This window comes from Elgaria multicarinata, chromosome 7 (genome assembly GCF_023053635.1).
Source record: "Elgaria multicarinata webbii isolate HBS135686 ecotype San Diego chromosome 7, rElgMul1.1.pri, whole genome shotgun sequence".
NCBI classification, from domain to species: Eukaryota; Metazoa; Chordata; class Lepidosauria; order Squamata; family Anguidae; genus Elgaria; species Elgaria multicarinata.
In genome coordinates this window covers 78,746,684-78,773,910 of record NC_086177.1, presented here as the reverse complement: position 1 = coordinate 78,773,910, position 27,227 = coordinate 78,746,684, and the positions used below count along the sequence as shown (strand labels likewise).

The following is a 27,227-nucleotide window of genomic DNA, read 5'->3' as shown; positions in this document are numbered from 1 at the left end:
TGAAGCACTCTAAACACTTGAGATGTGCCATAAATATAAATGCTAAGACAAAGTATTATTGTGTATGTTATAGTATGTACACCCATCTCTGTAAGAATATGTTAGTGTAACACTTATTACTAGAGATCTACAAGACTGATTTTGCTCATTTTTTAAAACTGAAGCTTGAGCAGGGTAAACATGCAGAAAATTTTGAAACTTTCAAAAAGTTCAAAGCTCAAGTTTTAATAGCAAAAATAGTATGTTTATTTGTTCCGTGCCAAACAGTCTCCTATTGCTCTATGATTCAGTACTGGTTTATTTGCTCTGTGCTAAATAGCACCTGATCTGACATCACATGTTTTCAATCTGAAACTTAAAGAAATGTAGAGGGAGTAATCCTGTGTCCCCTAGACGGTGCCCAGGGGGACATAGGATTATTCAGTTTCCTGGCCCTGAGCTCATAGACAGGACTCTGAGCTGGGAGCATCGCAGCTACGAGGTGGAATCAAAAAAGCTAGATAGCAGGAGGAAGCACAAGCTATCTGGCCAGGAAAAACCTCAGTGCTGGCGGCCGTTTGTCTTGCCATGCTCACCCCCTGCCCTGTGTTCCTTACTGGGATCTGCCCCTAAGAACACCCCTGAACCAAAGCCACCACAGACAGATGAAAGAAACAACATGGTGGCATTGGAGTAATTGGAAAAGTTGCGGTAAAATGACACTATGAAAAGGCACAGTTTGAGGGGTAAAAGGCCTGATGTGGGTGTGAGTTGGTGGCTGCATTATATAAACAATGCAGTGCCACTGTGCAGCCATTATGGGGTTAATAGAATGTATAGATCCCCCTAGTCCAACAGTCCAAATGTTGGTACAATTTGTGTATCTGATGACGCCAGATCTTGTTTACAGAAATCTTGTGCAACAATAAATGTGTTAGGCTTTAAGCTGCCACGGGAAGAATAGGGAATAGAAACCAAATGCACAGTTACAAGATGGGGGACACTTGGCTCAGCAATACTACAAACGAGAAGGATCTTGGAATTGTTGTAGATCACAAGCTGAATATGAGCCAACAGTGCGATATGGCTGCAAGAAAGGCAAATGCTATTTTGGGCTGCATTAATAGAAGTATAGCTTCCAAATCACGTGAGGTACTGGTTCCTCTCTATTCGGCCCTGGTTAGGCCTCATCTAGAGAATTGCATCCAGTTCTGGGCTCCACAATTCAAGAAGGATGCAGACAAGCTGGAGCGTGTTCAGAAGAGGGCAACCAGGATGATCAGGGGTCTGGAAACAAAGCCCTATGAAGAGAGACTGAAAGAACTGGGCATGTTTAGCCTGGAGAAGAGAAGATTGAGAGGAGACATGATAGCACTCTTCAAATACTTAAAAGGTTGTCACACAGAGGAGGGCCAGGATCTCTTCCCGATCCTCCCAGAGTGCAGGACACGGAATAACGGGCTCAAGTTAAAGGAAGCCAGATTCCAGCTGGACAGCAGGAAAAACTTCCTGACTGTTAGAGCAGTGCGACGGTGGAATCAGCTACCTAGGGGGGTTGTGGGCTCTCCCACACTAGAGGCATTCAAGAGGCAGCTGGACAACCATCTGTCAGGCATGCTTTAGGGTGGATTCCTGCATTGAGCAGGGGGTTGGACTCGATGGCCTTGTAGGCCCCTTCCAGCTCTGCTATTCTATGATTCTATGATTAATTTGAGTGGATTCCTCCTCAACACCCACACACCCTCACCCTCTTCTTATTTTTGCACCTAAAATAAGTAGTTAAATACCTTTCTCCTTTCCTCTGCAGCTTCCAGCTTTTTCTGGATCTCCTCAAGGGACAGATCTTTCTTCTTTGGAGAGGCTAAAGTTCGTGGAGCTTCTGAGACTGGAGAAGGTGGCTTTAAGATCAGTTCGAAAGCTTGGCCAGAGGCACGTTTGTTGATCTGTTTAACTTCCATATCTGTGAAGGTAATGTTAAAATATCTAATATGAGAAGATAAAACACTGAAAAGTTGGTATAAAAATGTATTTTGCCAGCTGTTATCACCCACAAAATTTGTATCATGTATATAAATCTGGAAATAATGAGTATAGTGGAGTTTTTGCAATGAATTCAAATATTTTAAAAGCTGGCCTGTACAACCTGAGACCTGCCAAGCTAAATGGGACCCATCTTGCATAACTACATATATTAAAAAAATTAATATATTTCAGTTTAAATTTGTGATGAACTAGCTTATGTCAGCGTAGCAATAAGATCAAACATTCCTTGTGATCAACTGTAGGGCAGATCGTTCTCAGAGGTAGGAATAAGTGTTAAATCATCACATCACTGACGAAACAACAATTAGAATGTACCAGAGCAAAATTTATCATTTTCTAAGGCCAAACAAAGCTCTGCTTAGCAAAACATTAACCACCGAAAGTTACTTACCATCATATGTGTATATATTGATGTTGCGAGGTTCCGGGTAGAAACAGGAACAGATCAAAGACAGCATGGACAGCTCCTTCATCTTTTCCTTGTAGGCTAAAATGAAAAAGACTATATTAGTATCTTTTACCTTTCTAGTTTCCTGTCTTACAGAACATTTAATTGAGGCAGCAATTAGTGTTCCTGGAAGATCTGTAAAATTAATTGCTTGACTAAAACTTGGCAAAAATATCTAACAAGGTGAAAAGTTCTCCCTAAATTGTTGCTTTTTACTAGGGATGTGCTCCGCTTCTAATTGGACTGGCGAATTAGAAGCGGAGTGGGGTGCTTCGCCTCCCCTTAAGGCGGAGGCGAAGAGGATTGGGGGGCCGGCGGAGCGTGGCGAAGAGGATCGAGGTGAAGGTGGATCCTTCGCCTCGATCTGGAGCTCCGCCAGAAAGGTAAGTGGGGTTTACCGGGCCCTGCCGCTGTCGCTGTCGCAAAGGCAGCAGGGCCCGGTAACCCCCCCGCGCTCCTCTCCCTTACCTGCCTCCGTCCGCGGTCCGTCGGCTTCTTCAATTGATTTTCGGATCGGCCCGTGGGGCGGAGCAGGGGGTCCGTGCACACCCCTACTTTTTACCATATATCTAAGTATCTTAGATGTCTCTCCCCAGGCTTACACAAACACACCACTAGGAGTAAAAGTGAATAAGCCCATGGTTTCTATTTTTCTTTCTTATACCCAGCCACTGGGATCCTCTTTTATTTATGAAAAGTTAAGTTAGATCACTAGTGTTTCCCATGTAATGAGGAGGGAGAGAAAGTGGGAAGCTGCAGTCTTCTCGACCAAGGCATTTGGGGACCTCAGCCCCTGGAGCTCTAGAGGAATGAAGTCTTATTTCAGCCTCACCCTGCAAACTCTCTGGAAGCAGTCTTTTGGTTAAGTCTTTCTGACAGCCATCATTGCCCTGTTCTCTGCTCAGATGGGAAGAAATCTGGAAAGAACAACGCATGCTCAACTGCATTTATGCAGCTGAGAGCCAGCTCTCTTTGTTTGAGCAATACTTTCATTTCCTGCAGGAAGACTTCTTTTTCCTAATAGCTTCCTTGACAGTGCTCATTAACCAGGATGGTGACTTCTTGGACTTGTGGTGTCTAGCTGAACTTATATTATTGTAATTTTGAGTAATTCCAAACATTCTGGAGAGATCTGACCCGCTTTACTTTCCCTTTCAACTTATTAACAGTGATTGTTGGGTGATAATTGTGTTATCACCCAACTATTTAAAAACCGTTGTTGCATGATAACACAGGCATCCTTGCATTGCTGAGCTGATTAACACATTTAGTATGATAAAATAACAATCACCCTTTCTGCTCATCAGTGCAAGGATGTCTGTGTTATTATGCAAATGTTCTGTGAATGGACACCATTAATAAGGTAATTATCACTGTCTGTATTTCTACATTTAATTTCCCTCTGACCTCACAATTTACAACCTCCCCACTCCAAAAACCCGCTCATATGTGTATCTTACGAAGTATTCAGATACTTCATAAATCTCATGAGGTGGTAAGGAGTCCATGAAAGATTATGAAAGATTATGCTGTAATAAATGTGTTAGTTTTTAAGGTACCACAAGGCTCGTAGGGCTTCTCCTCATTTAGCAAAAATCCCACAGCCTTACCAAGGTTTTGTCTTCTGGAGTCTTGCAGAGTGTAACGATCAGCACAACACACATCCTCCCCACCTTGTTTTGGCTGGTTCCTTCCCATATGTTTCATTTATACTGCCAGCAGATGGCCCTGCTTTGTCACACAGTTTCAATTTATTATAGCATTTTCAGGGTTTTATAAAATGGCGGATTCTCGCTGGAAAACATTGGGAGAGGAATTGGAAAAGGACCAGCAAACTTCTGTGAGTGACCAATCACGAGTGTACAAAAAATTGCTTGTGTAGAGAAGCTCTTTATTGTTTTTCCTGTAGCAGATTGGTATGATTAACCTTCTGGGAATTGTTACAAGGGGCTTTCATGTGACTTCTCTCCATTAGCAATGCATGGTACAAGACAGATACACTTTCTTTTCTTTTTTTTCTTTTGCAGTGCTTTTAACAACCTGCCCATGTCAAATATTCTGGATCTAAGTAAGCCTCCCCCCCATTATGGAGACTGCAAGAATTAGGATAATTCATCTGACAGGTCTTTTTTTCACTATGATTGGCAGAGCAATCCAATAGATGATGTCAGAGTGCTCTAAGCTTTAAGCCATTTCTGCACAAATATTGCAAAAGATTCTTGCTAACTATGCTTTTATTATACGGTCACAGACCCAATGCACTTTTCTTCTTATGTATGGTAATATCTCTCACAATTTATCAGTATTTTGAAGCCCTGAACTGAAATTGATCAGCCACTTCTTACATTACATTTTTCTATAGATGTAGAGGTGCACACAAGTCCACCATTATGGGAGAAAACCTCACCTGTGATTATTTCATTATGTTACAAACATGTACTATATGGTGTGTACATTTTTCTCCTACACTCCTCTGTATAGGGAAAACGTAATTTGTGACCTTCATACTAAACCTATTCATCCCCTTTAAAGGCACTACATTATAGTCAGTTTCTGTTTTCATCTTTATTTTGGTACCAATTACTGGGATTTAGGCAAAGAGATACATATTTCTTTTTGACAAACAACTAAAAAGATTTCAATTCTGTCTTATAAGCTGAACAAATGGCTACTTTGTGTAAAATGAAAGGCAAACAGCCCCAAACTGAATGACTATCAAAACTTTAGATCTCCTTGGGAATTAATCTATTTTCCCATCTTTTGTGAAGTTACTATGGGAGTCATATGTTTGGGTATCAGGTTGTCCTCTAAAGAGAAGTCTTCCAGAGGGTGTGCGACACCTCCCAGCTCTCAACCTCTCCCTCAATTGGGTCATAAATTTAGGCTAGCCTTGGACCTGGTCTAAATTCATTCTCTCCCAATGAGAGGGTGTTCGTTTTTTGAAAGAGGAAAAAACCAGGAAAAAGAACAATGTTTGTTGTACAAGGAATTTACTGTACGCACACTCTTTGTTTTAAAGAATGGCATGAGCTGGCAATTGCATAAAAAATTATCTGGATACCCTTTATAAATACAAGCACAGAAGTCTGCATCAACATCCTGAAGCATAACCTACAATTTAGCCATCATGCTTTCCTTATGCTAATGTGCTTGTAGTCCAGGCTGCTCCCTGATCCCTGTAAAGCATAGGTGTAGAGCCTTAGCCCCCAGGTCCAAATCTGGCCCCACTTGGGTCCCAATCTGGCCCTCCAGTGTTCCCCACATTGTCAAATGCCTTTCACCTAGCAAGACCCCATTCTAAAAGGTTATAGTGCTCCTCCTAAGGCTTAGTGACTGGCAATAAGAGCTTTAAGCTTAAACATGCTGATGTTTTTGGTATTTTGGCTTCACCCCATTTGCTTCCAGCCCTGAGAGCTTCTCCAAAATGGCAATAGCTGTGCTGGCAGGCTGACCCCCCAGTTTGCATCAACCACAACGCAGCGTGAGCAGGGGCAGCATTGGCCACCGGAATTAAAGTGTTTTGCCAGAGGTTGTTCTGTCTTCCTTGTTTTAAAAATTTATCTTGCCCAGCAATAAAATTCCCAGGGTGGCTTGTAAAATTTAAAACAAAAACAACCTACAATAACATATAAATATAAGTTAAAGATTTAATTTAACAAAATATACTAAAAAAGTGTGTTGTATCCAATATTAAGGGAGCATTCCTATGTCTGCTAGACAGCACCTGCGGTGTGTGTGTGTGTAAAAGATATTTCAGTTTCCTGGCTCCGAGGTCAGAGACAGGGCTTTGATCTTGTACCCAGGAAACCATGCTCTCTACCCCCTCCCCCTCATAGCTGGTGTGGAGAGAATCAAACCAGCTGCCTCACTGTGCTCAGAAATGGAGCATGGAGATGCGGGGAAAGGAGGCATTCCCAGAAGCGTGAAGGGGAGAAGACTAGAGTGGCAGCCATACAATGAAACATGGCTACTCCAACCTCCTTTCCTCCCATTGTCTCCTGCTTTGAATTGGATACTCTGTGTTCGAAGGCTTATGAGTACCCAAGGCAGATCCCATTGGTTTGCATCCTAATCTAATTTAAATTCCCTTCATCTCAGTGAGTCTAGTCTGAGTACATTGGATACAATCCAGGAATATCACTGGGAGAAGCATAAAAACAACAAAGTCAATTTAGGTCAAAGAAAGAAAGAAAGAAAGAAAGAAAGAAAGAAAGAAAGAAAGAAAGAACAGCCAGGGTGCAAAAACAAACAAACAAACAACTCCCCCTTCCCCAAATTATTCACCTGGTGCCACAATGACATTAGTGTAGGTTTTTAATGATGATGATGGTGATTAAATTAAATTATATCAATTCTTAAACAATCACCCATTGTTATGCCTTCAAATTATTAGGCTATTGGGCGGTATAAAAATGCAATAAATAAATAAATAAATAAATAAATAAATAAATAAATACGCTTACCTGGGAGTAAGACTCATTGAATTCAGTGGGACTTATTTCTGAGTAGACATGCATAGGGTTGCATTATTAGGCTGCAATCCCATACACCAGCCTTGCCCAACTTGGTGTCCTCCAGATGTTTTGGACTACATCTCCCATCATTCCTGACATTTGGAGGGCACTAGCCTGGGGAAGGCTGCTATACACACTTGCATGGGAGAAAGTACCATTGAACTCAATTGGACTGACTTTTGAGTAGATGTGCATGAAATTGCAACTGTACATCAATATTTTCTCTAGCTTCGCCCTTACTCACTACACATGTACAGGCATATACAGTGGAGGTTGGTGAGTCTGATTTCGATGGGGTTGTGAACCCATTCTGCATTTCAGCCAGAACCAGCCAGAACTCTAAAGGGGCTATCCAAGGTTCTGAACCTATTGGGGAGGGGGTTTCAGCACCTTGGATAGTTCCTTTAGCGTTTTAGCTGGTTCTGAATGAAATCCATTCCGGCTCCACAGAAATTGGAGCCACCATCTTCCAGTGGACTTATATGATTCCTTTGTGGGGAGTGGGCACAGAGAGCACAGCATAATCTGACCCTCTCACTCATCTGTTGTATTGCATATTTTTTTGTTGCTTAGACAAGCTTTCAAGTATGTATTTGAATTCCTGACCCAGAATCCAATTGAATTTTATGCTTTGGGAGAGATGCCACAAGAACTAAAGGTAGGAGATTCAAATAGATGGAGCATGAAATGCAGGCCACACAAAGGTCATATTTCCTTTAGTGTACCATAACTGCATTTACATTAATCTCTCAGTGATTTCATTGGCAAAAGCAGTCTCTTGAATTTTGAAGGTTAAGTGGTTCGGATATGGTGGGTGCTTTCAGGCTTGTATTAAAGATATTGCCAGCCTGAAGCCTGTGTTTTTCTTTCAGTGTCAAACTGTGGGTCAAAATACATGTTATGTTAATTATATAGTGTGCAACTGCCCCTCTTAGTTTTCTTTTTAAATTGAAACTATTGTCCAGGACCCTGATCTGGATTAGGACTACCATATACAGGGAGGGATTTTCCTAAAATCCCCCCCTTGTGCAAGGCTTATTATTGGTATATTGTTTTAGCTTCCATTGGCACCAATAAAGCCTTTTATTTCTTTGTTCACCCCTTTCACATTGCGGTTGGAACAAATCAGCTGGATGCGGAAGTTTAAAACCCTCCTCCCTGAACGTGGTGGTCCCAATCCAGACTGGAGTCCTGTGGATTTTTAAGTAAAAACAAGAAGGCCAGTTACATACTACATAATTAAGGTAACATGTTGTTTGACCATGACACCCATTTACTTGATGGGTATGTGTTCCAGGGTCACCCCATGAAGGGTGATTCAGGACAGATAAAAAAGTACTTCTTCACATAGTGCATAGTCAAGCTATGGCATTCACTACCACAAGATGTAGTGATGGGCACCAATTTGGATGGCTTTAAAAGGGGGTTGGATACTTCCTGGAGGAGATGGTCATCAATGGCTATTAGTTGTGATGGCTATGTGCTACCTCCAGTATCAGAGGCAGTAAGCCTGTATACACTAGTTGCTGGGGAACATGGGTGGGGTGCTGCTGCTGTTGTAGTGTGTCCTTCTTTATGGGTCCCAGGTCAACAGCTGGTTGGCCACCACGTGAACAGAGTATGGACTAGATGGAGCCTTGGTCTGATCCAGCATGGCTCTTCTTATGCTGTTTTGTAATTTACAATAGGTATTTTCATACTTCTGATCAATGAAATGGAGAAAGTATTATGAAAGCAATTACATTCAAATGCTAGAGGGTGCTAGAAATACTTCAGCTAGGTAGTACATTAGTCTTACTTTTCTTTTCTTTCAGATTTTTTTTTAAAATGCCAAACCCAGTATTTTGTTCAGATTGTTTAAATTGAACATTGAAATATAACTACTATTAAAAATAGTAATAAGCAGTTGTCACAAAGGGACCTGATATTTATTTATTTATTTATTTAGAGTATTTTTATCCCGCACCTCAGCCAAAAGGCTCTCGGAGCGGCTTACAATGTCTCAATAAAGAAGACAGTCCCTACCCTCAGGCTTACATTCTAAAAAAAGACATGACACACAAGGAAAAGTGGATGGGGAGGGAAGAGGGAGAAAATAAAAAGAAATTAAGGAGACTGTTTAGGCTGGTGGGAAGGCCCTGCTCTGTCCTCTCATCTCCCAATGGATATTAATAATCAATATTTAGTATTGATCTAATTAGCAATGTGTGTTCCTTAGATCTGCACTGAAAAATAGGCTACAATTAATTTTAAAATTCTAGTGGAAAACGGTGACTTTTAGCCACAATTTGCCCAAGGCTGCAGAATGAGTCAACAGTAGAAGTAAGATTTGAACCTTGGACCCACTATTCCAAGGCCAAGTCACTAGCCCCTGGATCACACATCATCTCCAAGACATCACCCTCAAAACATACATGATATATTGGATGAATGGAACTATTTCATGCAGTAGACAGTAAAGTAGATGGCTGCACTGAATAACTTGACAGCCATCCTTCTCAAAGTTGATTTTCTGCCATACATAAAAAAATTATAAGAATTAAATTTGGGTGCAGGAAACTTGTGCAAGTTATCATTTTATAGTGTGTGTATGTACCTTAGTAATGTATTCCATCTGCCATGGGGAATTTTCATTTCCCATTCAATATTGTTCTTTGACATAGTTCAAATAAAAACAAATTGTGGCAATAGAAGGCAGATGTGAAGAAAATACAAAAAAAGTGCTGAAAGTCAGCTGAGATTTGTACTATTCTAGGTGAGCATTCTTCAGCAGGCTCCATGTAGATTCCTTAACATGTAGGGCCACAATACATATTATAGAGCTTTTCTCCCAAGGCATTTATAGTGTGCTTGTAATTCCCCACTCATGGATGTTTATGGCTTCTTTAGACAATGTTGTCTAATAGTAATGTCTAATAGTAAACTAAAGCTTAACCCGGAGAAGACTGAGCTGATGGTGATTGGCACAGGTCACCTGGTTGCAGTCTTCCACTGTATGGTGAGATGTACTATATTGCTACTTAAATAATAATAATAATAATAATAATAATAATAATAATAATAATAATAATAATATCTAAATTTGCATCTATACATATAAGTCAGCATATGCAAATATTATGCAAATCAATGTCCTCTCTGGTGATGCATTTCCTCTTTTTTGGCAATTCATAAGTGGTCAACCTTTCCGTACACTTGTCCCTGCCACTGGATGCTGGTTCTTTTGCAGAGTTTAGGTTTGAACAAAAGAATGTTGGGGCTTTTAGATTGGTTCAACACAGAGCTGCCAAGTACATTTAAATAATAATAATAATAATAATGTGTCAGCTGAAGAAACAATAACCAAAGGAAGCCAATACAGGTTGGTGGGGGCTTAGCAATGAAGTGTTAAGAGACTAGATTTATGATGCACAGAAGCCCGCAAGACGGAAACAAGTATATGTGCATTCATATTTTTTTGTATATGTAAATGAACACTACATCGAGATCTGTCCAATGTATTAATGAACCATCCTTTCCATGGGATCCTTGGCAAGCTGTTATATGTGTCATGTTTTCACAATTCTTAAGGTACAAATAAAGGTACAAATCATATTGGTTGTTCTGACGGTTTTCTGATGCCAAAAGGGTAATAGCCTGAAATTGCCATTTTGCAGTATTTTCATTCCTACGATTCTGTTTAAACAAACTACAGAAAATCCATTTATAGACTCATAATTGTTATGGTCACTTCTGACATGAGTTAATGGGTCAATTTTGCTGAGCTAATGCAAACACTTCGTTAAAATGAATTTTTATAGTGTATTTTATTCTTCACCAGAGGAAAGCAAATCCTCTCGTACTGCCTTCGATGTGCCTAAGAACAAGAGGTGTATAGGCTGTCAGTAATTTGTATCCAGATAGAAATTTCTTTTAAAAATTAAGTATGTTATGTATTTATATTACAACCAACCACCACACAGAGAACACCAGGAAAGAAGCTAAAATTACTTTGTTTCTGGGATTTCTTCTTCTCTGGAATGTCATTGCCAGCAAGGCTTGTAGGCTATTTCCTTAAAGCTGTAATCAATTTCCTCAACCTGGTGCCCTATGAATGTATTGGACAACAATGCCTAGCATCCCCAGTCAACCTGGGACCAAACCTTTGTTTTGAACATTTGAGTGGGTGGAGTGAAAATGTGCTTAAAGGTTATTTTGGTCATCAAGTGGTGGAGGTGAGACCTAGAAATTCGTGAGAACTTTCATTTCATTTCTTATATATTTTACTACCCCCCCCCATAGCTGAAGCTCTCTGTGCAATTCACAAAAATTGAAAACCATTAAAATACACTATAGTAAGCATAAAACATTCACATAAGGACATAAAACAATTTTAAAACAATCAGCCATAGACAATCCAGGACCTGATCAAAAACACTTGTTATATGCCTGAGAAAAGAGGGCAGTTTTAACCTGGAGAAGAAAAGATGATGCTCAAGGCTCTTGTCTCCCATTTAATTTGTGTGTGTGTGTGTGTGTGCGTGTGTGTGTGTGAGAGAGAGAGAGAGAGAGAGAGAGAGAGAGAGAGAGAGAGAGAGAGTGAGAGAGAGAGCACAATTACGTTTCTTTTAATGATTTTCTATTTGCAATGTATACAAGCTGTTTCGGTATATACCATAGATAAAGATCTCTCTTCAGTCCCAAGTTTCATGTTTCCTTCTGCTGAGGAACATCCCCCACCCATGTGAAGTGTATAAATGTGGCTAATACATGGGTGTCCAATCTGCAGCATGAGTGCTATACATAGCACAGACACCTGGACACCTACCTACAGTATCAGAGACAGTAAGCCTTACTGTTCTCCGTAAGTTGCTGGAGAACATACGTGGGAGGGTGCTGTTGCACCTGTGTCCTGCTTGTAGGTCCTTGGTTGACAGCTGGTTGACCACACTGTGAACAGAATGCTGGATTAGATGGACCCTTGGTCTGATCCAGCATGGCTCTTCTTATGTTCTTATACCAGATACAGGAAGGTGTTGTCAGGCCTGCAATTTTGCCTGTTTCTCTAGTGCTCTGTTGGTGTCTGTTTTTTTGGCTCATGAGACTAGAGAAAATATTGCACTTCATCTATGGGGTTGGGGATGGTGCACAGAAGTAGCACATCCTAGAATGGTAGCATCTAATGTTTTGGATTTGACTTGTGGACATTCGGCAAAAAACAAATGCATACTAGGAAGCGTTGGGCACCATATTTTAAGATGATAGTGGATTGAAAGCACAATCAACCTTTGCAGGTGTGCACAGCATAAAGAAAGAGGAGCCGGCCACCACTAGGAGCAGAAGAGAGAAGAACAGGCAACAGCAATGGGAGGTAAAAGGGAGCACAAAAGACTGTGGGTTGTATCCAATATCATGCTAGTGGTAAAAGTACAAGACATGGAATAGTTCCACTAGAGTTTCAGCATTAGGTAGCAACACAGGTAGCACAAGATCTAGCCTCATGAAGGCTAGTGCAAGACCTTGTGCAACAGCTTATGAAATAATGGCCTGTGAAACAGCTTGAGCAACAGTGTGTGGAGTGGCTCATACAATGACTTGTGCAGCAAATAGTGGAATGTCTTCTACAACAGCTTGTGAAAGTAATTTGTGAAACAGCTTGCACAAACAGAAACAAAGTACTGGATCTGACACTTGCACAAAGGTGAAAGTAGGGTTTCTTCAAGTCGAAGATTTGTGCTAGTGGAAAGGCAGCGTTTGGATATAGCCCAATGGCCTAGTGGTCTTCATGTGGACTACAAGTGCTTAACTAGTGCCTTGAATCAGACTCATCCACTGAATATGTAGTAGCAATGACAAAATATTTATCTGCATCTAGACCAATAAAAAGAAATAAAAAGCAGCTCACAAGTGCGATCAGGGAAAGAGAAATTGGTCATTATAATATGCACTATTACTGAAACCTAAGTATAGCAAGTACAGCTTTCTCATTTTTATCTCTAAGTTGCACTTCCTTAGCAATTTTATGGAGCCCACCTATGATGTTTGCTCTTCCCGTTATAATTACATCAAATGTCAATTTTTAGTGGTGTTTGACTGGAATGAAACTCATAAAAGCCATCTTTGCAGACTAACCTAGATTATACTAAAATTGCATATTTTACAGTGCCATTTAAAGCACAAATTACTCTGAAAGAACTAGTTATTTTAACAAAATAAGCCACATAATATGATATAATCCCTGTCATTTTCAGTGTCTTGCATGAAAATATTAATCCCAAACTCAAAGCATTCATTACCAATGCCTCTTTTCTGCCCCACAAATTCTGTTACATTTTGACATGACGGCACAATAAATATGAAGTATAGAAGAGGGCACAGGATGAGATTAAAAGAAATCCTGGTTTTGTTTTGGGATTGCCCTAGGAGAACCTAACAAAAAATGTCTTATCAGCTTTGAAAATGACTCGGTTAGAAAGTGTGCAGATGCTTCTGGCTTTCATATGTGAACAGGATATAAAAGCTTATTATAATTCTACAGCCTAGCAAAATATGGTTCCTCAAACAGGTTTCTAGTTCAGCCTGAGGCTGTGATGCACAAACCATGCAAATGGGTGTATTAGGCCTTGCTTTTACAGTGCATTAAATGAATGTATTTAAATTTAAGCTAATGTCAATAGAGAATTGTGACAGATTTAAAGCTGTGTAGAGAGGGCACTGGCTGGAGAGATGTTTTTTTTTTAAGAGTTGAAATTGGCATGGTAAGTCCTGTTGTCCATTGTGTACAGACTCCTACTGCTGTCATCTGTGTTCACAAGTTTTGCACATTTACAGATACCTGAAGGAGGTATGATACAGGTAGTGTTGCCCAGTGGTTCATATCGCTGCATTCAGACAACACGATAGTCTATGGTGGGGTAATAATCAACTCGACAGTTGTTTATCTAGGGGGTATTCCCTACACAACATGATCATAATCTACCATGGGGTTGATTAGGATCAGTGCTGAGTTGACTATTAGTCCATGCGGAGTTGACTCACTCATCCCCTGCCCTCTCCCCCCGCCCCCACAGCCCTCCTGCAAGTATCCCGTCAGCCATTGCTGCCAAAAAACTATCCTGCTGGCTGGGCAGCAGCCACCACTTTGACTGCTCTTGCCTTGTGACTTTGTGGCTGAGAAAATAACCAATGGTGGCTGAGAAAATAACCAATGGTACCCTTCATACAACATGATAACCAATGGTGGTTCAAATAGCCAACTCTGCACAGTGCTGGTTATTTGCATTGGTTATTTCGGCCAAATAACCAACAGTTGGCTAAAAAACTCCCTCCACACAGCATGATAACCCATGGTGGGTTAAATAACCAACCATTGGGTATTTAAACTACCATTGGTTATTGCACTGTCTGAACCCAGTCATGTTCATATTTTATGTTTCACCATCTATGGTACAATCAAGTAATTCTTGCAGCTTTTTAAAGTGCCCCAAAATATCCTGGAATAAGGAAATAAGTCAGTATGTGGGCACAAAAGGGTAGTCTTTGGTCAGACAGATTTTTCAGATTGTTTTAGCAGTAAAAGAACAACGTAACATGTTCGACTATAACATCATGGTGAGATAGAAATCTTGTGCTTCCAACTCTTCTTTGGGTCTTTCTGGATGCTTTTTAGTTTTATAAATGTGAAGAACTCATTTGATGACATACAACATTGGGGCATGAAAATGAACATGTAGCTGTAGCATATCTTCTGAACCACTCCATAAAACCATAAATCCAGCTGAAATTAAGCAAATTATCCTGAAGTGAAGGGTCGTAGCTCAGTGGAAGTGTAAACGGCTCACATGTGAAAGGTCCAGTTAGAGCTGGCAACTCCTGTCTGAAATCCTGGGGAACTGTTGATGGTCAGGGTAGACCAGGAATGGGAACATGAGGTTCTCCAGACATTGTTGGACTACAACTCCAATCATTCCTCCCCACTGGCTATGCTGGTTAGGCTTGATGGGACTTGGAGTCCAACAACATCTAGAAAGCCACACATTCCCCACTCATGGTGTAGACAACATTGATGTAGATAGTATAAGATAGATTCCTACGAGTATAAGAAGATTAATATCCCACTCCTAAATGCTTTCATTTAGAATCAAGTTTTATTGATTTAAATGGACCTTGCTTCCAAATGTTCTTAGTCTCAATGATTTTTCCAGAATAGAAGATAATGTGATCTAGTTCCCAATCATGTCTTTACTATAAGCCAAGATTTCCCCCTATAATGATTCAGTAACAATTTACTGCTCATAGTCTTCACGAATTATTAATAGACTGCAATAATGCATTGCTTTTCTTCATAACGAAAATCATTCTAAAAGGAATGATTTTCAATGAAACAAAATATGAATGCCAAGAAAATTACATCTCGTCCTTGGTTTGCTAATTTAAACATTATTACTATACTGTAGTTTAAGAATTATAAGTGGGGTGCTACCAGACAAGTTTTTATTTTGCAATAGTCCTGCCCCATTCATGGAATTTTACAGGGAATTCAGACATCATTGCCTTCTACTTGTAACCCTCCAGTGTTTTCCCAATGATTCTACTGTCTTTTCTCTTATTAGAAAAAATCCATTAAGGAGAAAAATGAAATATTTGTACAATGCCTGTTGACTGGTAATTCTAGGAGCTGTCTGTCTGGAATCACCCATAGTTTAAAGCAGGACATGAAAGCAGCAAGCAGGAAGTAAAAGATAAGGAGCTTGATATTTTGTAGTACATTTTCTTTTCCCCTTTTTAAAAAATAAGTTCAATGTTAGTTCCCCCCCGCCCCACACAGCTTTTTAGCAAAGGTACTTCAAATTGGTTTTATGATTGGCAAATCACTCTTGAAATGCGTATGTTAAGTTTGGTTGCTATAGATTCTTCAGAATGGTAATCTCAAAAAAACTGGGGCCAATTTGGATATAGTTACAAATATGGAACAACAAGGCATAAAACTTAGTTTTACTCTTTCTTCCTTGTGATCTTGAACAGGGTGTTGAACATGAAACTGGAAATCTGATTTTAAATCCCACCTAAGCCAGTGGTAAATCACACTTGCTTAACTCACTCTACTGTAATTGGTTGTATCAAAGATTGTTGTTGTGGTGATGTGGCCATATTTATTATATGTCCTACACTAATGCACTGCCCAGTACCCACACTTAAAGTGCTTTAGCCATCATTCCTTCTTCCCATGGAACCGTATGAATTGTAGTTCAGAAATACGGGTGGGGCTATGGATCTTTTAACCTATTGGAGGGGGAGCCTGCTGAGGACAACATTCCAGCAGTGGGAAGAGTGCACACAATCAGTGAGTGGAGCCAAAAGTGGGCAGCACCATCACTTGTTTCTCTGCCCCCCTCTCTCTTTCTCCCTCCCTCACACCCTTCTCTCTCTCTTTATGCTACACCCTTCTCTCTGAGCTTCTCTACATGAATCATCTATTACATGTTCATGATTGGCCACTCACAGAAGTTTGCAGGAACATTACATGACATCGTCAACTTCCAGGATGTGTCTTCCCCTGGAAATCTTGCAACCCCCCCCCCCCCCCGGCAAGCTAATCCAGTATATAATAATTGCAGAATTAATTCCTCCACTAGATGGTGCTGTTTCATTGAGCTTTATGCAGAGAATTGCTGAGAGGGGAAGTTTTCAATTACAAATCATGTGGTCGCATCTGAAGGAGCTCATAGTGAATGTGGAAAGGCTCAAGAAAATAAATCCTGGTAAGAGGGTGTTTCCCCCATTTCATATAGAAACTCTCCCCCCCCACACACTCCCCACCCCTTGCCAGAGATCTAAACTAATCACTCACAGAGAGCTTTTTAAATTAAGCTGAGTGGTACATGTGGTCCTTGGGGCACAGGTTGCCCAATCCTGTTTTAACTCAGCTGTCAGCATCTCATCAAACTAGAATTCCTATTATTTGTGGGAAGCCATGACAATTAAAATGGTATAAAGAAGATATTTTGTATTATAGGTATGGCCTGAGAGAAAGGATTATAACACTTTGCACATTTAAAATAAAAACTAATTATGAAGTGGAGTGTACCTATTGGATTTATATATGGTCTAGTCTAGTGAGAATATATATATACAATAACAGAAAAAGTGGGGAGATCCTTCCAGATATTTTGCCACTGAAAGCTTTGTTTCATTATCTGTTTTGATTTGAGAGCGTAGTTGTGGGCTTTTCTCTTTAAACTACATTGTTGGTTTATTGGGACTATTATTATAACTGAACATTATATTCCTTGAATATATAAACTTCTCCATGAAGTATTTCCAAAGAGCACAGATAGCATGTTGCGATAGGTCAACAACAAAAAAGTTCTAATCAGGCTCTTCCAAAATTTCCATCTGGGTCTTTGCAATATCCTCATAGATTTGCTGCCAGTCTGTTTATGTTTAGTTTGGTGTCATTCCTGTGCAACATATTGATAAGGCGTGGGCCCAAACTACATATAATGGTCATGGATCTGCTGCATATGAACTGTGGGGGTCTGATTTAAAATGAAGAAGTGGAAGGGCTGTAGCTCAGTGGTAGAGCATTTGCTTTGCATGCAGAGGATCCCAAGTCCAATCCCTGGCATCTCCAGTTAGGGCAGGAAATACACCTGACTGAAACCATGGGGAGCCACTGCCAGTCAGTGTCAACAATACTGACCAAGGGTCTGACTCGGTATGAGACAGCTTCTTATTTTCCTAAGAATGTGAGAGTAAGGAATGCTGAACTCTCCCCATCTGCTTTTTAGCTGCTGGTAACCTATCTCCCCCAAGCATATTTCTCCCAGCTATGCTCACTTGTAGTATGGTGAATGACATCTAGGGACAGACTGGCCCCATTCAGAAGACACCTTAAACCACTGCTTTAACCATGGTGGTTAAGCCAGAAAGCTGGGCCATGTTCAGAAGACACCTTCAACCATGGCTTTAACCACAGTGAATAAAGCTTTTTTCCTTAGTCACTGTGGTTAAAGCTGTGGTTTCAGGTGTCTTCTGAACACAGCCCAGCTTTCTGGCTTAACCACCATGGTTAAAGCCATGGTTTAAGGTGTCTTCTGAACAGGGCCACTGTGGTGACTGAGAGTTAAGTCATGGATCTATGCAGGAGAGTTCAGTACTCTTCACCCACCCACATCTTTTAATTATTAAATTGGAGCTGTATGGCCAGCTTTATTGGGAGTTCAGGCCCAATTGGGGAAAGACTTTGGTTAATGACAGGTCTTCAAACTGCCACCATCATGCATAGTTCATGTTTACAAGACTTGAACAAGACCCAGTTCAAGAGTATTTGCTGTGGAAGGGGGGCATATAGTTAAAGGAGACGAATTATAGGGGTATTTCAAAACATTATTTATTATTTATTTATTTTGAATATTTATATACCGCTCCCCATTGAAAAAATTCAGAGCAGTGTACAAGATAAAATAAAATAAAAACAGAATAAAACAGTTAAAACAAATTTTAAAAGAAGCAAATACGGAGATTCAAGGCTGCATATTAAGGAAAGGCTTCCTGGAATAAAGATGTTTTTAGGAGGCGCCGAAAGGAGTACAAGGTTGGCGCCTGCCTGACCTCCAGAGGCAGGGAATTCCATAGGAGGGGATCCATCACGCTGAAGGCTCTTCCCCCGGTAGACTCCAATCGGAAGATGGGTCTATGTGGAACCACTAGGAGCATGCCCTCGGATGACCTCAGTGACCGGGCAGGTTGGTAAGGGAGAAGGCGCTCTCTCAGGTATCCTGGTCCCAAGTTGCTTAGGGCTTTGCACAGAAGTACAAGAACCTTAAACCTGGCCCGGTAGCGAATAGGCAGCCAGTGCAGTTTCCTCAGCAGAGGAGTTACATGCTGGAAAGGGGCAGCTCCAGACAACAGGTGACCTGCAGTATTCTGCACTAGCTCCAGTTTCTGGAGCAGCTTCAAGGGCAGCCCCACATAGAGCGCGTTGCAGTAATCCAATCTTGAGGTTACCAATGCCTGTACCACTGTGGCCAAGCTATCCCTGTCCAGGAGAGGCCGTAGTTGGCGAACCAACCGAAGATGGTAAAAGGCAGTCTGAGCCGTGGCATCTACTTGAGCCTCCAATGACAGAAATGGGTCTAAGAGTACCCCCAAACTATGAACCTGTTCTTTCAGAGGCAGTGCAACCCCATCCAGAACAGGCAATGAGCCTGTCTCCCAGACTCGGCAACCACTCACCCACAGGGCTTCCGTCTTGCCAGGATTCAGTCTCAGTTTATTGGCCCTCATCCAGCCCATTACTGAATCTAGGCACTGGTCCAGGACCTGCACAGCCTCACCTGATTCAGTTGTCACAGGGAGATAGAGCTGCGTGTCATCAGCGTATTGATGGCATTTACCAGCCAGGCCTTGTTGTTACAATGGATTATGGATGGTGTTTAAAAGCAACTAAAGTCTTCTTGGATGATGATTAGGGTCTTTTAAAATTAGTTGGTAGATACTTGTTAAATATTAGAGGGAGGAGGAGGAGGAAGAGGAAGAGGAAGAAGAAGAAAATATTTATTCCTAACCTTGATGGGTAATTGCTTTGATTTTATATGGAAATAGACTGCTGTTGTTACATTTAGCAGTACTGATAAATTATTTTAGGACTAAAATCGTTGAACAGATAGAGAACTGGCATAATAGACAGAACAAAGGACTTATACCTGCTTTGTCTTGGAATTCCTGCTTTGCCAAGAAATGCATTAGGTAACCTTGGGCATTTCACTATGCCTCAATGGAGATGTGATGGCAGCAGACCCATGTCCTAGTTGCACAGAAAGATAATATGGCTGGGTGTGTCTGATTTCATAAGCAAAATGAGTTCATGGGTAAGGAATGCAGAACCCTCCCCCTGCCTGCCACCTTCTTCCTGCAATCCCTCTCCCCATGTATTTTCTCCCAGCCATGATCACTTCTTGTATCTCTGCTCAGCTGATGAAAAAAGACTGGAGAAACAGAATGTGTAATGTTACGGCAGAGGGGAAGAAGCTTTAGCACCCCCTGAAGATACTTCTTTTGCTGCCTGGACTCTTCACTTTTTCTGTGATTGGAGCAGAGTTAGGTTTAAACACATATTAGGGTGTTCCAGTCGTGTCTAATTTGGCCTTATCTCTCAGCCTAACCTACCACACAGTGGGGATAACTTGGAGCACTTTGGAGAAAGGACAGCATGGAAATATAATAAATAAATATTATATCGATCATAGGGAAACAGTAAAGCACATCTTAAAGCACATTTGTAAATTGCATTATTTAGATGGAAACATATTTCAAATTTTAGGGATCACATCTGTATAAAGTTGGGGAAAAATAGAACATCTAGAAAGCAGCCCCAGTTCTTTGGGAAGCCTGGCCAGTAGGCACCTGAGACTTCTCTAGCCCTGCCATATGACATAAGTGTTGGACTCCAGAGATCAGAACACGCCAGTGGAGAGATCATGCCAATACATTTAATTTGTAATCCTCAACGTTCCATGTATTTTAAAAATTACATAGACAATTATTTTCAGAAATGTTTACTGAGTTTGGATTATTATTTACAGAGGCCTATTTCAAGATAGTAGGTTCCAATAAATTGGGCAGCAGGGGGGCATTGATCTTTTCTGAAAATAGAGATACCAATGTCTAAAATTTAAGTGAAACTATGTAAGCATGAATACCAAAGACTAAAAACCAATGAACCCCCTGTGTGGGATTGGGGTGGGAATGCTTTGGATCCATTCAGGTCAAACCCTGCCTCCTTTTCTATGCAAATACACATTCATTACAACTATCACCACATTTCTGAACATTTGCTATTATTTAGGGGGAAAGTTATATAAAGCTGAAATATTGAGAACATGGTTTGAGGGTTATGGCCTAAAATGTTTTTCCACATTAAGCCTAATAATTTCATAACCTGTCGTGGCATGGTCTAAGACAGGGTGGGAAACCCGAAGGCCGCATTCCATCGGGGATAAACTGTTGCAGGCTGCAGGGCAGCAGTAGGTGGGGAATAAGTCATTGGTGGGAGGTGCCATAACCAAAAGAGGGTTGAGCCATCCCTTTCCTCTGCCTCTTTCCCTCTCCACCTGTCTTCCTGTCCTGCAGCCTGCTCATCACTCTTGCCAGACATCTGAACTGATCACTTCCAGAGGGCTTTTGAAATTAGGCCAAGGGCCACAGGCTGCCAATCTCTAGTCTGAGCACTTTTGCAAGGGGATTAGCTCAGTGGTAGAGCATCTGCTTTGTATGTGGAAGGTCCCAGGTTCAATCCCTGGCATCTCCAGGTAGGTCTAGAAAAGAACCCTGCATGGGACCCTGGAGAGCTGCCTGCCAGTCCATTTCAACAATCCTGGGCTAGATGAATCAAGGGTCTGACAATATAAGGCAGATTCCTATTATTATTATTTTGGGTGAGGGGGACCATGTCTCAGTGATAGAACACCAGCCTTGCCTGTAGAACATCCCAGGTTCAATCCCTGGTGTTTCTAAGCAGGATTGGAAATATTCCAGCCTGGAAACCCGGAGTGCCATTTGTAGTTAGTGTTGACAATCATGGGCTAGAGGGATGGATTAACAGTCTGGTTCAATATAAGGCAGATTCCTATGTTCCACTTAAGCATTTGATTAACTAAAGGCGCAATCCTATGCACGCTTAGACAGAAAAATGTATCGTTGGAAAGCACTGAACATGCTCCAACCAGAGTTAAGATCCTTTAAATCCCATTGATTCCAGTTTAGTTAAGCATGTGCTTAAATTGTTGTCATTGAAATCACTGGGACTTAAATAGAGCTTAACTTTGGCTGGATCATGCTCATTGTGTATTATAGATGTATTTGGAACAAAAGCTATGACAGTTTGGAAGGAAATAACATGATCATGCAACTGATATGAAGTTCGGTTTTGATATATCTAGAAAAAAGCATCACATATGACCAAATAAATCAGGAAAACTTTATTAGACTAACAGAACATCCCTACAGATATTTATCAAATAGGCAATATTCCTAGAAAGCCATGATTTATTTGCCTATTTTGAATAATGTTGCCTTTTTCATTAAACTAGATGAGCTTCCCACACTCAAAACAATATACCCCGAAAGATTAAAAAAATACATATCATAATTTAATAAAGCAAGTTCTGATTCATTCTGCTTTTTTTTGTAGGTTGGCTTAGCTTCTCCCAGGATAAACAATGGTGAGTTTTTCTGAGAGAGGAATCCTACACAAGAGGGCCAATACTCCAAAGTCCTAGCTCTTGCTAATGTTATTTGAATAAAGGTTTTGAAATGGGTGCAATTCTATTTACTTGCACTTAGTTATCAGTAAACTACTCTGTGCCAAATGCAACTTATTTGCAAGTAATTGATGGCTAATGGAACCTTCATGTTCAGAGATGGTGTAACTCTGAGTAACAACAGATGCTGGGACAAAGAATGAAGAATGGGTAGAGGTAGCCAGAAGGTACATATCCAGATGTTTTAGACTTCAACTCCCAGAAGCCTTGCCAACATGGCCCATGGCTGAAAATGCTTAGAGTAAAAAGCACTTGGAAGTCTACTTTTTGCTCACCCCTCTGTTGGAAACAAAATACTAGGCTAGATGGACCTTGGTCTCAGTACCTGCAGCCCACCCTAATTCTACTTGGATTAGGGACAGGGCTTCCAGGTTAGAGCATATTATTTCCAGGCATGTTAGTGCCCTAGGCACATCTATCTTTGGATATTAGTTGTCAGAGGGGAGCTCTTTGTTGAGCTGCAAGGACCAGAATTCACACAATTCCCATGGAGCTGACCTAACTTTCAGAACCATCCATGGTAGATAGTTGGTCTACATAATTAAATAAAAGCATAAACCTATTGTAAAATCAGTGTCTGGTTCTTCATCAGTTCATTAGTCACTTTTCCTCTTAAGTACGTTTCCTATAGCACAATTATTTATTTTTTAAAATAAAAATACTTGACAGCTCTCCAGTGTAATGAAAACCAAGTCCTTCATGCCACAGTGAGACATATCTGTGTTTTCTTTGAAACACCAACTCTGACTGCTTTCAGTAGGACAATGACTAGCAGAATTTTGCAACCAAGAGGGTTGCCGCCAGCCTCCCCCCCCGCATACAGCCCCCCCGTCCTTTTAAGAGCTACGTTGCATTTTACATTCAACAGACAGATCTTTTCCCATCATTGTCTTTTTCCAGTGGGGAAGCACAGAGTCCTAATGAACTGAAGTGCCCACCATACCCAGTGGATTGGGGAAGTCAAGAAAGTGGTTGGACTGTGTTGTTATGTTACCCAAAAAGTAATTCCCAATTTAGATGAGTAAGAAATGGAGAATTATTTACAAAGCAAGTCTCCCCCCGCCCCTGCTTGGGACATGACATCCTTATATATAAGAAAAGAAAGACATAATTGTTTATATTGTGATCCGATTAATTATTTGGGGGAGATTTAAGGATAAGCAGTTGTATTGATGTATGCTAGCAAATAATGGGCCTCAGGAAGGAAAGGCTGAATAATTGGGTAACCGGGTCTATTAATCAGCAGGACTCTGGGTGCATGTAATGATGACCGACACCACCTCAACAGCATTAGGCTTGTGTGCTGCTCCTTCATCAACGGCTGAAGAGCCTTTTCCAGCCATGCCGATGGAATTCTGAACAGGGGCCTTCTGCAGCGATCAGTCTCTGACAGACGACAAATGATCAATACTGATTACCTGATTGCTGCAATGGGGAGGGGAAGGGAAGGGAAAGGGGTGAACCCAGCACTGCAGGGCTGGCCAGACTCTTCCGGTGTCTGGCTGTATTTGCATAAACAGCTGTCCCCTTCCCTTCCCTTGGGAGTAACAAAGCGCCCTCTGCCACCAGCTTGGAATGGCTTCCTGCCCTGTGGAGCATTTCTAAGCCGAAAAGAAAGCAGCATTTAATGGAAGGCAGTCAGCGGGCATCCATATTCATGTGGGCAAGAGCACAACAAATGAACAAGGGTGCCCAGCAGGGCGATTGCCAGCATGGATGACGAGGCTTTTGTTTCCAGGATGGGGAGAGCCGGGGGATACGACCCCCCCCCAATTGACGGTACTAGTTGCCTGTATGTCCGTTTAATAGGTTGATGTTTTTGAACCATTGCCTCTTCCCGTTTTGAGATGCTGATTTTCTTTTTGCAAAAGGAAGAAAAAGGAATTTATTTAAAAATAATAATAATAATAATAATCCGGCCAAGGTATCTGATGTTGGTAGCCAATCCATTTGTCTTCCACACTTCCTGGTACCCACCGCACCCTTCACTGCAATATCAGTTTTCTCCACCAGAAAGCAGTTTTAATGCAGACTCAGAAGGGGTGGGGGGGAAGTCAGAGAGCGAGAGAGAGCGATGGGTGTGAAAAGATGAGCAAAAGAGAGTTGATTCCAGTCATTGCACGCTTGTAAATGATGCCCAAATAGGAGATTTTACTGACTAGCAAACCGTCTCCCTTGCTTTCCCTCCCAAAGGCATCTGCGCCCGCCCCGACTGCAGCCCTGCTGACTCCTGGAGCGCACTTGAGAGCACCGCAACGCTCTTCCTCCATGCGGAGGGAGGGCGGGCAGGCAGGCGGGAGGCAGCGCGCAGTCCCGGGGTGTGGCTGGGGTTTGTGGGATCTGCATGGGGAGGGGGAGGCTCTCGTCTCTCTCCAGCGAGACAAAATAAAAACAAAGTCTCCGGAGGCGTTACAGCCGTCGGAGGGAACGGGTGGGGCACTTATTAGGCTGTGCGTGTGAAGAGACGGAGGAAAAGATCGAGAATCCAGTGACCTACTTTTTAGCACAATCGGGGCTGCACGTTTGATCAGTTGATAAAAGAGCCAGGGGGACGGGGAGGGAGCTGAAGAAAGAGACCTTTTTTTTAAAAAAAGAGAGAAAATGGTGATGATTACAATATAGTAATGGTTTGGGAAAAGGGGATATTTTCTTTGATGTCTTCCAATCCCTTGGTGTTTCTTCCTCGCTAGCTGAGGTGGGGGGTGATGTGGGGTGAGTGAAGGGCGGGGGGTTCCTAGTGCGCTTGTGAGGCGGTGGCGGCGGCGGCGGCGATATGGTGGGGTCGGTCTGCATTGTGCTGGGCTGCTGGAGGCGTCGTCGTCGAGCTCTCTGCAGGTGCGCTTTCGCCGGGAACGCCCGGCGCCCTGGCTGAATGGCCAGGCTGACACAAAGAAAGCGGTGGCGAGCGCAGTCCTAAATCCCCACCCCACCCCACCCCTGCTCCAGAAGGGAAAAGAAAACCCTCCATCTTTCACACAAAGAAACTCTAAGGCAGCGCAGCCGAATTCCGACCCCCCGCCCTCTCCGCGCTCCTTTTGCAATAATGATTGTAAGATGTAAGGTTTGGCTCCAGCTAATTCACGTGCTGGCTAGTCCAAGAAGACTGGTCAGTGTTCCTCCCCACGCCCCACGCCCCACGCATCCTCCCTGGTCCCCGATGCATTGAATTAAACTCGCGTCCCTTCGGCGAAATGATTGCAAAACACCCAGCCATCAGCAGAATCTGATTTGGGGGCTGAAAACAATTATGCACCAAACATAGAATAACTACTTCTTTTCTCTCTCTCATTCCTTGCCACACGTTATCCTCCGACTGTCACAGAAGCAGTTGGGACTTGGAGCCCTGCCTTTACCTGAGCCACGAAATCGGAACACTGTCTCGACTAGATGGCTAGGATTGATTAAACCGGATTACATGGGAAGTCCTCCGGCTGACCTGATTTTGTAGGTCGGGCTGTAAAATCAACGGAGTGAAAAAAATATCTTTTAAAGTTAATAAAAACATCTCCCTTCAAGCTATGGCTTAAAACAATATCATCATCATCATCATCATCATCATCACCATCTCACAACAGCAATAATAATAATAACAGCAGCAGCAATGTGTTTCCTTTTTAAAAGACCAATGCAGAACCAAGGACAGCAGAAGAGTTATAGAAAGAGTAGCTGTTATGCAGGAAGAAGGCAAGAAGTCAGGGCATATCTCTTACCCATTGCAGTTTTAGCCATCGTGGGTGTAGAGATGCTCAGAGGTTGTGAAGGCAAAGAGGTCCAGCTACAGCAGTGGAGAGGCAGAGAGGGAGAGAGAGAAGACTAAGGCACTGAGTCAGCAGAGTGGGGCTGTGCAAAAGAAGGAGCAAGAGGCAGGAGCCCATGAATAATTATCACTCCTCAACCCAAGCAGATTGGCTCGAGAGGTCCCCTGACATGACTCCTGCAGAGCTAGAATCTCCGGGCATTAAATATTGATCTGCCAATGGTGCTGGAGTACAAAGTGCCAGAATGCAGTTTGAAATGGAAATCGCCTCTTGAATGCTGTCTTCCCCCCTTTACTTTCGTTTTGGTAGTACATTCCATGTCAGATGCTTAATGTCTTACATGAAAAGCCTATTGGTCTTGAAATCTCTGGCTGTTGCTACCTGTAAAACATGCATGCATGCATTTTAACATATTTTATGGTACTAATAGGACGAGATATGTGTGTGTGTGTGTGTGTGTGTGTGTGTGTATTCAACATTTTCTTAACATCCCTTCACATTACTGCTGATTTTGCATTCATGCGCTCAGATTATATATTTGGACTGCAGTCCTGTGAATGCTTACCTATGATTAAGGCCTTTTGACAATGCACAGGATTGCTCTATTTGTGTATTAATACAGTGGTTGGCTGCTCTTTTGTGTCTTGTCTTGCCTTTCTCAAAGTCTTCTAGGTATGATGTATGTCATAAAAATGGCAGGTGGACGAACAATGTGAGAAGCAGCTTCAAAAGTATGTGAAAATCTCTGAGCCTCTTTCAAAATAAAAATGGAAATGTGGAAGTTTGACATCCATATTCCTCAATAAGAGAAAAAGATAATACAGAGAAAGATATGAACAATCCCAGCAAGGTTGATGTAAAGTTTATTTCACCTATGCATGTGTTTGAAGCTTATAAACCAAGAGGGAAATTCTTTCGTGAAGCCTTTTGTTTAAAGTGGTAACAATGGAAGAGAACACTTAACTGTGATGTACAACTGGTGGGAAAAAATAGCATGATCTTAAATTAACACATTCCCTATTACATTAGTGTAGAGAACTATTAGCTGGGAGGAGCATGTAGAAACTATCATGACGAAGAAGAAGAAGAAGAAGAAGAAGAAGAAGAAGAAGAAGGAGGAGGAGGAGGAGGAGGAGGAGGAGGAGGAGGAGGAGAATTATCTATGCTTCACTGCCTTCCAGTA

The 27,227-nt window shown here is 41.8% G+C and overlaps 1 protein-coding gene and 1 non-coding gene across 2 annotated transcripts in view; one reads left to right on the top strand and one right to left on the bottom strand.

Moving 5' to 3' along the window:
* The window catches only part of STMN2 (stathmin 2), a 33,897-nt gene extending 7,641 nt beyond the window's left edge, over nt 1-26,256 (bottom strand). The window contains exons 1-3 of the mRNA XM_063129874.1: nt 25,997-26,256; nt 2,414-2,509; nt 1,767-1,939 (exon numbers count right to left, since the gene is read on the bottom strand). Coding sequence (XP_062985944.1) covers nt 1,767-1,939; nt 2,414-2,509; nt 25,997-26,015 — 288 coding nt within the window. The 5' untranslated portion in view covers nt 26,016-26,256. The remainder of the gene's footprint in view (nt 1-1,766; nt 1,940-2,413; nt 2,510-25,996) is intronic.
* Nucleotides 21,206-21,274, top strand: TRNAT-UGU (transfer RNA threonine (anticodon UGU)). Its single transcript has one exon. It is a non-coding gene; the product is annotated as a tRNA-Thr (tRNA).
* Nucleotides 26,257-27,227: the final 971 nt, after the last annotated feature.